Genomic DNA, 11565 nt, shown 5'->3' with positions numbered 1-11565 from the left:
GTGTGCTGAGAGCAATGGCGCACAGCTGCAGTGCTGTGCGCTACCTTATGAAGACAGGAAAGTCTTCTGCCGCCGATTTATGGACCTCTTCTTGCTTCAGCATCTGTAAGGGGGCCGGCGGCGCGGCTCCGGGACCCATCCATGGCTGGGCCTGTGATCGTCCCTCTGGAGCTAATGTCCAGTAGCCTAAGAAGCCCAATCCACTCTGCACGCAGGTGAGTTCGCTTCTTCTCCCCTTAGTCCCTCGATGCAGTGAGCCTGTTGCCAGCAGGTCTCACTGAAAATAAAAAACCTATTTAAACTTTTACTCTAAGCAGCTCAGGAGAGCCACCTAGATTGCACCCTTCTCGTTCGGGCACAAAATCTTAACTGAGGCTTGGAGGAGGGTCATAGGGGGAGGAGCCAGTGCACACCAGCTAGTCCTAAAGCTTTTACTTTGTGCCCAGTCTCCTGCGGAGCCGCTATTCCCCATGGTCCTTTCGGAGTCCCCAGCATCCACTAGGACGTTAGAGAAAAGTGGAAACTGTGATCATCGCCCCATAACACTCGCCGCCATTGTTCCATTGTCCAGTTTTTGCAGTCTTACCACCATCATAAGCACTGGGCTGCATTCTTCTTTGTGATTAGAGTTGCATGGGCCTCCCTACGAAGTGTTCTTGTGGAAACCGGCACATTAGTGGCTATGTGGAACTCATGTGCAATGGTATGCATGGGAAGACCCCTGTTTGCAGCTCCCTGGTTACCACTCTCCGGTCCCTGGGGTGCAGTTTGGGGGGCTGGGAGGGGGGGTTCCATGGGGGGGTGCATTCCTGCAGTGAACGTTCTTCTTTCATGCATTAATGACAGAGTGGATTTAGGAACCTTCCTAACATCCACAATGCTTCTCGCACATACCTCTGATCAAGCAGCCTACAATGATCCCATTAGTCAAAAGTATTTGCACATGGTTTTCCCAGGTGTTCTCCCATCCAAATACTAACCAGGCCCAACACTGCATAGTTTCCAAGATCAGATGAGATTGGGCATATCCAGTGTGGTTGGCTGTAGGTTAATGCGGTTTTGGCAGTGTTGTTCCAGCTGGTCAGATGACCTATCTTAGTGTGTTACCCTCTCTACTAGGGTAGACATTAACCATGTCTGCCCGTACCAATTACGCTTTTGTTAGGGTGATAAAGAGGACTAAGATGCACTTCCTGCTAACATCTTCATGTGCTGCTGGCAGAGTGCGGGCACCTGGCTTGTCCCTCACTCCTGGGGATGTTACCGCAGTGCCTCCCACCTTCCCCCTGCTTCTGAAACCCCTGAATCTGTCCAGAACTGTGTGAAAACAGGGTCTTCTCAGCCACCAGTATCTGCTCTTTAGAGAGCCTGTAACCAGTAAGGAGAGACACCGCACTGACACACATACCCAACCTGGGCATCTGTGGAGAAGAGGGGAGATACCTGCTCCTTCAGCACTGACACACATACCCAACCTGGACATCTATGGAGAACAGGGGAGATATCCCTCCTAACTCAGTGCTGAAGGGGCAGGTAAGAGGGGAATAGTTTTATAGAAGCTAATTAGCCAGCTCATTAGGTGCTGATGTAGAGACCCACACAATATTTTTACCCCCAGAAAATATAATTAGCTAGCTTTTTGACAAAATAATTAGGTTTCAATAAATTGCAAAGTGAAAAGAAAGTAAATAGGTTTTTTTTCTAACCTCCAGGAAATACTTTGTGGTTCGTGCTTCACCATTTCTCCACCATTCCAGATCAGCAATTGCTGGATTCTACCCATACATTTCCAGAATAAAATGTTTTTACAAGATGATAATGTGTTTTATCGTTTATCTGAAAAGAAAGTAAATAGGTTTTTTTTCTAACCTCCAGGAAATACTTTGTGGTTCGTGCTTCACCATTTCTCCACCATTCCAGATCAGCAATTGCTGGATTCTACCCATACATTTCCAGAATAAAATGTTTTTACAAGATGATAATGTGTTTTATCGTTTATCTGTGACTGAAATCCATACAATGTAACCCATACATAACAGCTATGTGGTCTGGTATTACTGTGGAGAGTGCTGGCAACATCTAGACTAAATTACATATATAGGAAATATTATACAGAAAAATATATAGGAGAAATTACTAAAAGTTTTGCTGGAGTGATCTAGTCATCTTATATTAATGACACACATTCCAATTATCTGTGGAAGGATAACATAACGTGTTAAAATAGTGTGTGACAGGAGTGTTGCTTCAACCCTGTTTTGTATCAACTCATAGTAATGCTTCTGTGTGAAATCTGATGCGTAACAAGATGTGATTTACGTGTAAAACATTTTCCACACTCAGAGCATGGAAATGGCTTTTCACCTGTGTGACTTCTCTGATGTGTAACAAGATGTGATTTCTGTGTAAAACATTTCCCACAGTCAGAGCATGGAAATGGCTTCTCACCTGTGTGACTTCTCTGATGTCTAACAAGATATGATTTAAGTGTAAAACATTTCCCACACTCAGAGCATGGAAATGGCTTCTCACCTGTGTGACTGCTCTGATGTGTAACAATTTGTGATTTCCATCTAAAACATTTCCCACAGTCAGAGCATGGAAATGGCTTCTCACCTGTGTGACTTCTCTGATGGCTAACAAGATTTGATTTAAGTGTAAAACATTTCCCACACTCAGAGCATGGAAATGGCTTCTCACCTGTGTGACTGCTCTGATGGCTAACCAGGTTTAATTTCTGTGTAAAACATTTCCCACACTCAGAGCATGTAAATGGCTTCTCACCTGTGTGACTTCTCTGATGTCTAACAAGATATGATTTAAGTGTAAAACATTTCCCACACTCAGAGCATGGAAATGGCTTCTCACCTGTGTGACTGCTCTGATGTGTAACAATTTGTGATTTCCATCTAAAACATTTCCCACAGTCAGAGCATGGAAATGGCTTCTCACCTGTGTGAATTCTCTGATGGCTAACAAGATTTGATTTAAGTGTAAAACATTTCCCACACTCAGAGCATGGAAATGGCTTCTCACCTGTGTGACTGCTCTGATGGCTAACCAGGTTTAATTTCTGTGTAAAACATTTCCAACACTCAGAGCATGTAAATGGCTTCTCACCTGTGTGACTTCTCTGATGGCTAACAAGATGTGATTTAAGTGTAAAACATTTCCCACAGTCAGAGCATGGAAATGGCTTCTCACCTGTGTGACTTCTCTGATGTGTAACAAGATATGATTTAAGTGTAAAACATTTCCCACACTCAGAGCATGGAAATGGCTTCTCACCTGTGTGACTTCTCTGATGTGTAACAAGATGTGATTTAAGTGTAAAACATTTCCCACACTCGGAACAGGGGAATATATTATCAGGTGTATGAGCTGCACTATGTGTTACAAAAGCTGAAGTATCAGGAGAATAGTCCTCGTGATTAGAGGGATTGGATGATATATCTGCGCTGTGAGGTACTGGATGTATATTTAGCATAACAGCGCTGTCTCCTGGAGAATCTGGTGTGATGTTATCTTCTATTTTAGTATCTGCAGACAAGATGAGATCTCCCTCCAAGGCATTCCGGCTTGTGCCTCCATCTACTGGAGATAAAATAGCTGTATTATTATTATTATTCACAGATCTTTATATAGCGCCTACATATTACACTGTACAGAGAATATTTAGACATTCACATCAGGCCCACCAGGGGAGCTTACACTCTATATTCCCTACCACACGCACACACTAGGGTCAATTTGTTATCAGAAGCCAATTAACCAACCAGTATGATTTTTGGAGTAATTGTGCAAACACAAACAAACTCCACACAGTTCAGGAATTGAACTCATGACTTCAGTGCTGTGAGACAGCAATGCTAACCACTACGCCGCTATCTTACTATTACTAACAAAGAGGTTTAGCGGATTCATTTAAACCTGCAAACTTTAGGGGCTATTCAATTACCCGTGGTACTTTACCGCTTAAATAATCCCCTGGGGGAATCGCGTAGTCAAATACACAGCGCTTATCGGGGATTATGCTACACATAATCAAAGATATAGCCCACAGAGCCTTGACAACACATAGGATCGGGGACTTAACCCTGAACCCATGGGTGATCGCCCGATAACGCAACATTTTCTCCTGGAAAAAAAAGGGCTCTAATTGAAGACCATCAGTTATTAATTAGTTATTATTCGCGCTATCATCCCGGGTTTTTTTTTTATACAAAAGTAGCGCATCCATAAAAAAAAAAACCTTTGACCACATTACAAATGCACAAACAACAAATAAATACACTCACGGATCAGATACAACACTGGCTTATAATATCACAACCTCATTATCAGCACGTCATAGCCCCGGCCCAGAACCGTCTTAACAGCAGTGTAGGCCCCTGGGCACAGAAATACACTGGGGCCCCTACCCACCCATCAGCGGTAGGGGTGGAGGGTGCTATCAGTGGCAGCTTTGATGTTCCGTGGAGGTATGGGGGTTCTATCTTTCACTCAGCATGTAGGACCTGGAGAAATTATTTCTGCTAATTACTCCTTTACTGCACAAATGGGGCAGGAAGGAGAACACTAAACTGTAGAAGGAGACATTGTGCTGAATGAAGGGGCACTGGTACATGACTTCCAGGGTGGTAGGGGGTGTTTAATACACAAGGGAGGGGTGAATAGTGGAGTGGGCTTAATATTCATCATTTTCTGGGGTCAGGGCAGCGTGCTTTACTGCAGATATCTCCAGTTCCTAGAAATAGATTTCTTAGCTTTAATGGGATAAAAAAACTAGAGAGTCCCACCTTTCAGAAGGTCCTGGGGACTTGGGGATCAGACTTCAGTAGCCAGAGCAATCCACCAACAAACATATAAAACTGCATATTAGGCTTGTGGAGCTGGAGCAGGGAGCCGCTGCTTGAAGGCTGATATCTCTGTTTCTGGGCATAGTAAAGACAAGTTGCCAGTGTCAACTGAAAGGAGAGAGTCCCAGCTTTTGAAGAATACCCTCAAAAAAACTCTAAGTCAGACAGAACCCGAGATATCTGGCTGGTAAAAACAATTAACAGGCTTGGATGGGGACCACTGCTTTAAAGTCAGATATCTCCGGTTCCCCAGGACCGATTTGAAAAAATCTGGTACCCCTGGAAAGAGGGGACCCTCAGCTATCAGCCTATGGCCCTATTACTCCTGGGGCCCTTGGGCAAGAGCCCATTGAGCCCATACGAAAAGACGGCCCTGCCCCGGCCACAGGGACATGCAGATAGCACATCACCAATGGATATCCCCCATAATGCAGACTTTGCTGGGTAACATTCCCTAGCCAGCATCACAGAGCAGGAAGCCTCATCAGCCAGTGACGTTGCTGAACCACAATATCCATCCAGACCGCCTCACTCATAAACACGGGACACTTGTGTGCTAATTACCAACAACTGCATCCACACTACACAAAGTGCTCCAAGTGGTTATATAAGGAGATTTATGGTAGACTTACCATGGTTAAATCTTTCTGCGAGGTACACTGGGTTCCACAGGGAATACATTGGGCTGTAGAGTTGGATCTTGATCCGAGGCACCAACAGGCTAAAGCTTTGACTATTCCCAGGATGCACTGCCCCACCTTCTCCATAATCCCGCCTCCAAGCCCTGGAGCTCAGTTTCGTTAACCAGTCCAATGCAGTAGCAGGTAAAAGAGACGGTAGATGTTATTCACATAGTCCCTTCTCCTGTCGTGAGAATGTGGTTCTAACTGTTAATGCCCTACAAACCCAAAGAAGCTAAGTGCGTCAGGGTGGGCACCCTGTGGAATCCAGTGTACATCGCAGAAAGAGATTTAACCATGGTAAGTCTACCATAAATCTCCTTTTCTGCAGCAGGGTACACTGGGATTCCACAGGGAATGCATTGGGTATGTCAAAGCAGTTCCTCATGGGAGTGGACGCACTGTAGCAGGCACAAGAACCCGGCGTCCAAAGGAAGCATCCTGGGAGGCGGAAGTATCAAAGGCATAAAACCGAATGAACGTGTTCACTGAGGATCACGGAGCCACCTTGCACAATTGTTCAGCGGACGCACCAGGGTGGGCCGCCCAAGAAGGTCCAACGCCGAGTAGAAAGGGCTTTGATAGCAGCAGGAGCTGGGAGTCCAGTCTGTGCATAGGCTTGTGCAATCACCATTCTAATCCATCTGGCCAAGGTTTGCTTATTTGCAGGCCAGCCACGTTTGTGAAAACCAAAAAGTACAAACAAGGTATCTGACCTCCTGATAGAGGTAGTCCTATCCATGTAGATACGGAGAGCCCGTACCACATCCAAAGACCTTTCTTTGGAGGACAATCCAGAAGAGTTGAAGCCAGAACCACAATCTCTTGGTTAAGGTGAAAAGAAGACACCACCTTAGGAATATAACCTGTGCGAGTTCTAAAAACTGCCTGGTCACGATTAAATATCAGAAAGGGTGGACGACATGACAACGCTCCTAAGTCCAATACCCTTCTAGCAGAGGCAATAGCCAGTAAAAACAGGACCTTGGCGGTGAGCCATTTAAGGTCACTGTCTCAAGAGGTTCAAATGAAGACTCTTGAAGGGCATTCAGGACAACAGACAGATCCTATGGAGCCACAGGAGGGACATAGGGAGGCTGAATCTGTAATACACTCTGAGTGAATGTATGAACATCAGGTATAGACACAATTTTTCTCTGATACCACACTGACAAGGCAGATATGTGAACCTTAAGGGACGCCAGACGAAGTCCTAAATCCAGGCCTTGTTGCAAAACGCCAGAAGTCTGGAAGTACTAAACTTGTAAGCATCGTAATTCTTAGCAGCACACCAGGTGAAGTAAGAATTCCAGACTCTATAATAAATCCGTGCAGAAGCAGGTTTGTGGGCCCTTAGCATAGTTTGGACAACCGCCTCAGAGAATCTTCTGACCTTCAGGAGTGAAGCTTCAAGAGCCACGCTGTCAAAGCCAGTCTGGCCAGGTCTGGGTAGACACAAGGGCCCTGAACGAGTAGGTCTGGGAATTGAGGAAGTAGAAGAGGGCCCTGCAGGTCTGAGAACCAATGCCGACTCGGCCACGCCGGAGCAACTAGAGGTAGTATTCCACTTTCTTGCTTGAACTTCCGTAGTACCCTGGGCAGGAGTGACACCGAAGGGTACACATAGGGCAGCCGAAAGTTCCATGGAATTGCCAGTACGTCCATGAACTTTGCTTGAGGATCCCTTGTACTTGATCTGAAGACCGGAACTTTATGATTGTGTCGAGACGCCATCAGGTCTACATCTGGTAAGCTCCACTTGTCCACTAGGAGTTGAAAGGCTTCCGCATGAAGACTCCACTCTACAGAGTGAACGTCTTGACCACTGACGAAATACTCTTCCCAGTTGAGGACTCCGGGAATGAACACTGCCGACATTGCTGGCAGATGGCGTTCCGCCGAATTGAGAATTTTTGATACTTCCAGCATTGCCATGCGGCTTCGAGTGCCGCCTCGATGATTTATATACGCCACCGTGGTGCCGTTGTCCGATTGTACTTGAACAGGCCTGTTCCGTACTAGAGGCAGGGTAAGTGTCAAAGCATTGAGCACTGCCTGCAATTCCAGAGTGTTTATTGGGAGGAGAGATTCCTCCCTGGTCCATCGACCCTGGAGAGAGTGTTGCTCCAACACTGCGCCCCAACCTCTCAGACTGGCATCCTTTGTCAGAAGGACTCAGTTGGAGATCCAGAAGGGATGACCCATGATCAACTGTTGGTCCTGTAGCCACCAGTTCAGTGACAGACAGACATCCGGAGTCAAGGAAATCATTTGAGACCTGATCTACTGAGGCCGGCCAACCCACTTGGAGAGGATTAATGTTTGCAGAGGGCGGGAATGAAATTGAGTGTATTCCACCATGTAGAAAGCCAACACCATGAGGCCTAGTACTTGCATCGCCGAGTGTATCGACACTCCTGGGCGAGAGAGGAAGTATCTGATCCTGTCCTTAAGTTTCAGGACTTTCTCTGGAGACAGAAACAATCTTTGACTGTGTGTGTCCAGCAGTGACCCCAGGTGCACCATGCTCCGAGCAGGGACCAGTGAGAACTTTTTCCAGTTGATGAGCCACCCGTGGGCTTGTAGGAATTGTACCATCAGTTCCAGATGACTGAGGAGAACATCTTGGGGGTTTGCCCAGATCAGCAATTCGTCCAGATACAACAGGATTCTGATTCCCTGACGACGGACATGGGCCGTCATCACAGCCATTACCTTGGTGACGATCCGAGGAGCCGTGGTCAGTCCAAATGGCAGAACCTGGAATTGGTAATGTAAGTTGCCAATAGCAAACCGCAGATATTGCAGATGTGAAATGGCAATAGGTATGTGCAGATAAGCATTCTGTATGTCCTGGGATACCATATAGCAGGCCTGGCCAACCTGCGGCTCTCCAGCTGTTGTGAAACTTCAAGTCTCATGATGCTCTGCTACTGCTTTTCTATTTGGGAAAGCTAAAACTTTGTCAGGGCCTGCTGGGATGTGTAGTAGCTGGGATGCACTGCAGGCACCAACTTAAAAACAGCTCCAGTGCCTGGAGGCGGGGTTATAGAGGAGATCGTGCAGTGCATCCTGGGAACAGTCAAAGCTTTAGGCTGTGGTGCCTTGGATCAAGATCAAACTCTACACCCCAATCTATTCCCTGTGGGGGAGGCAGCAGGACAGTGTAGGGAAATAGTGCAGGGCACAGAGCGGGGGAGGCAGCAGGACTGGGTAGGGGAATGGTGCAGGGCACAGAGCGGGGGAGGCAGCAGGACACGGTAGGGGAATGGTGCAGGGCACAGAGCGGTGAGGAAGCAGGACAGGGTAGGGGAATGGTGCAGGGCACAGAGCGGGGGAGGCAGCAGGACAGGGTAGGGGAATGGTGCAGGGCACAGAGTGGGGGAGGCAGCAGGACAGGGTAGGGGAATGGTGCAGGGCACAGAGCGGTGAGGCAGCAGGACAGGGTAGGGGAATGGTGCAGGGCACAGAGCGGTGAGGCAGCAGGACAGGATAGGGGAATGGTGCAGGGCAGAGAGCAGGGGAGGCAGCAGGACAGAGTAGGGAAATAGTGCAGGGCACAGAGTGGGGGAGGCAGCAGGACAGTGTAGGGAAATAGTGCAGGGCACAGAGCGGGGGAGGCAGCAGGACAGGGTAGGGGAATGGTGCAGGGCACAGAGTCGGGGAGGCAGCAGGACAGGGTAGGGGAATGGTGCAGGGCACAGAGCGGTGAGGCAGCAGGACAGGGTAGGGGAATGGTGCAGGGCACAGAGCGGGGAGGCAGCAGGACAGGGTAGAGGAATAGTGCAGGACACAGACAGGCAACATCAGAAATAGGAAGACATCAGAAGGTTAGAGCAGGATACAGAGACAGATCAGCAGATAAAGAGCATTAGTACGGAGCCTCCAAGAACAGAGCCTGGAGGCAGCCATTGTATAATGACGGGAATGTGGTTATAGCTCTGTGTGAGTGAGAAAAATAGGATTTTAATTACCTACTGGTAAATCCTTTTCTCGTAATCTGTAGAGGATACTGGGAACCATTTAGTACCATGAGTATAGACGGGTCCACTAGGAGCCATGGGCACTTTAAGAATTTGATAGTATGGGCTGGCTCTTCACTCTATGCCCCTCCTACCAGACTCAGTCTAGGAAACTGTGCCCGAGGAAAGACATACTTTGAGAGAAGGATACAAAAGGACAGTGGTGAGATTCCGAACCAGCACACACGAACAAGAGGAAAGCCATGCTAACCAAACTGTAAAAGAGGAACAGCAATGGCTGAATAAATCAAAAATACTTAACGAAATAACAGTGCAGGAAGTACGAAGCACTGGGCGGGTGCCCAGCAACCTCTACGGACCACGAGAAAAGGATTTACCGGTAGGTAATTAAAATCCTATTTTCTCTTACGTCCTAAAGGATACTGCGAACCATTTTACCATGGGGAAGGACCAAAGCTCCCAAATCGGGTGGGAGAGTGCTGAGGTTCCTGCAGAACTGAATGACCAAACTTAAGGTCCTTAGAGTCCAAAGTATCGAACTTGTAGAACTTAGCAAACGTGTTCGAACCTCACCAAGTAGCTGCTTGGCAGAGCTGTAAAGCCGAGACACCCCAGGCAGCTACCCAAGAAGAACCCACTGACCTAGTAGAGTGGGCCTGTACAGATCTTGGAACCGGTAATCCTGCCGTGGAATAAGCATGCTAGATAGTGAACCTGATCCAGCATGCAATGGACTGCTTTGAAGCAGGACACCCGATTTTAATGGGATCATAAAGAACAAACAGCAAGTCCGAAATTCTGTGATGAGCCGTTCGCATTACATACACCTTCAAAGCCCTCACAACATCCAAAGACTTTGAAGTAACAACCGCAACCACAATAGGTTGGTTGATGTGAAAAGGAGACACCACTTTTGGAAGAAATTGCTGGTGAGTTTTGAGTTCAGCTCTGTCTTCTTGGAAAATTAAATAGGGGCTCTTGTGAGACAAAGCCCCCAGCTCTGACACACGTCTTGCTGAAGCCAAGGCCAACAGTGTGACGGTCTTCCACGTAAGATATTTTACGTCAACCTTCAGTAACGGTTCAAACCAGTCCGAATGGAGGAACTACAGCACTAAATTGAGATTCCAAGGTGCCGTGGGAGGCACAAAGGGACGTTGGATGTGCAGAACACCTTTCAAGAATGTCTAGACCTCAGGGAGAGAAGCCTATTGTTTCTAAAAGAAAATGGATACGGCTGAAATCTGGACTTTTATGGAGCCTAGACATAGGCCCACATCCACACCTGACTGTAGAAAAAGCAGTAAATGTCCCAGATGAAATTCCACCGCAGAAGATTTCCTGTTCTCACACCAAGAGATGTATGTCTTCCAAATATGGTGGTAATGTTTAGACGTTACCCCCTTTCTGACTTGGATCATAGTCGGGATGACCTTGTACGGCATCCCCTTCTGGGCTAGAATTAGCCATTCAACTTCCAACGTCAAACGTAGCTGCGGTAAGTCTTTAAAGACAAACGGGCCCTGTTGCAGGGGATCCTCGCAAAGCGGTAGAGGCCACGGACCTTTTAGTAGCATCTCCAGAAGGTCCGCGTACCAGGCCCTTCTTGGCCAGTCCAGAGCAATGAGGATTGTCTGAACCTTTTCCCTTTTTATTATTTTGAGAATTCTTGGGATCAGAGGAAGTGGAGGAAACACATACACCATCTGATAGATCCATGGAGTCACCAGAGCATCCACCACCACTGCCTGTGGGTCTCTCGACCTGGAACAACACTGCTTGAGCTTCTTGAGACGAGAGGCCATCATGTCGATCTGTGGATATTCCCACCGACGTATGAAGTACGTGAACACCTCCGGGTGTGGGCCCCACTCCCCCCGGTGCAGGTTGTGTCTGCTGAGGAAGTCTGCTTCCCAGTTGTCTACTCCCGGAATGAAGACCACTGACAACGCCACAGCGTGTTTTTCTGCCCAGAGGAGAATGCTGGTCACCTCTGACATTGCTGCTCTGCTTTTTCTTCCGCCTTGTTGGTATATGTACGTT

At 47.4% G+C, this 11565-nt stretch overlaps 1 protein-coding gene across 1 annotated transcript in view; it reads right to left on the bottom strand.

Moving 5' to 3' along the window:
- Positions 1–1982: 1982 nt before the first annotated feature.
- LOC135056987 (gastrula zinc finger protein XlCGF26.1-like) overlaps positions 1983–11565 on the bottom strand; it is a 50700-nt gene continuing 41117 nt past the window's right edge. Inside the window, exon 3 of the mRNA XM_063962817.1 lies at positions 1983–3594. Within this exon, the coding sequence (XP_063818887.1) occupies positions 2264–3594 (1331 nt within the window). The 3' untranslated portion in view covers positions 1983–2263. The remainder of the gene's footprint in view (positions 3595–11565) is intronic.

This window comes from Pseudophryne corroboree, chromosome 3 (genome assembly GCF_028390025.1).
Source record: "Pseudophryne corroboree isolate aPseCor3 chromosome 3, aPseCor3.hap2, whole genome shotgun sequence".
Classification (NCBI taxonomy): Eukaryota; Metazoa; Chordata; class Amphibia; order Anura; family Myobatrachidae; genus Pseudophryne; species Pseudophryne corroboree.
The sequence above is the reverse complement of the archived record's forward strand: the minus strand, read 5'-3'. Positions and strand labels throughout refer to the sequence as shown.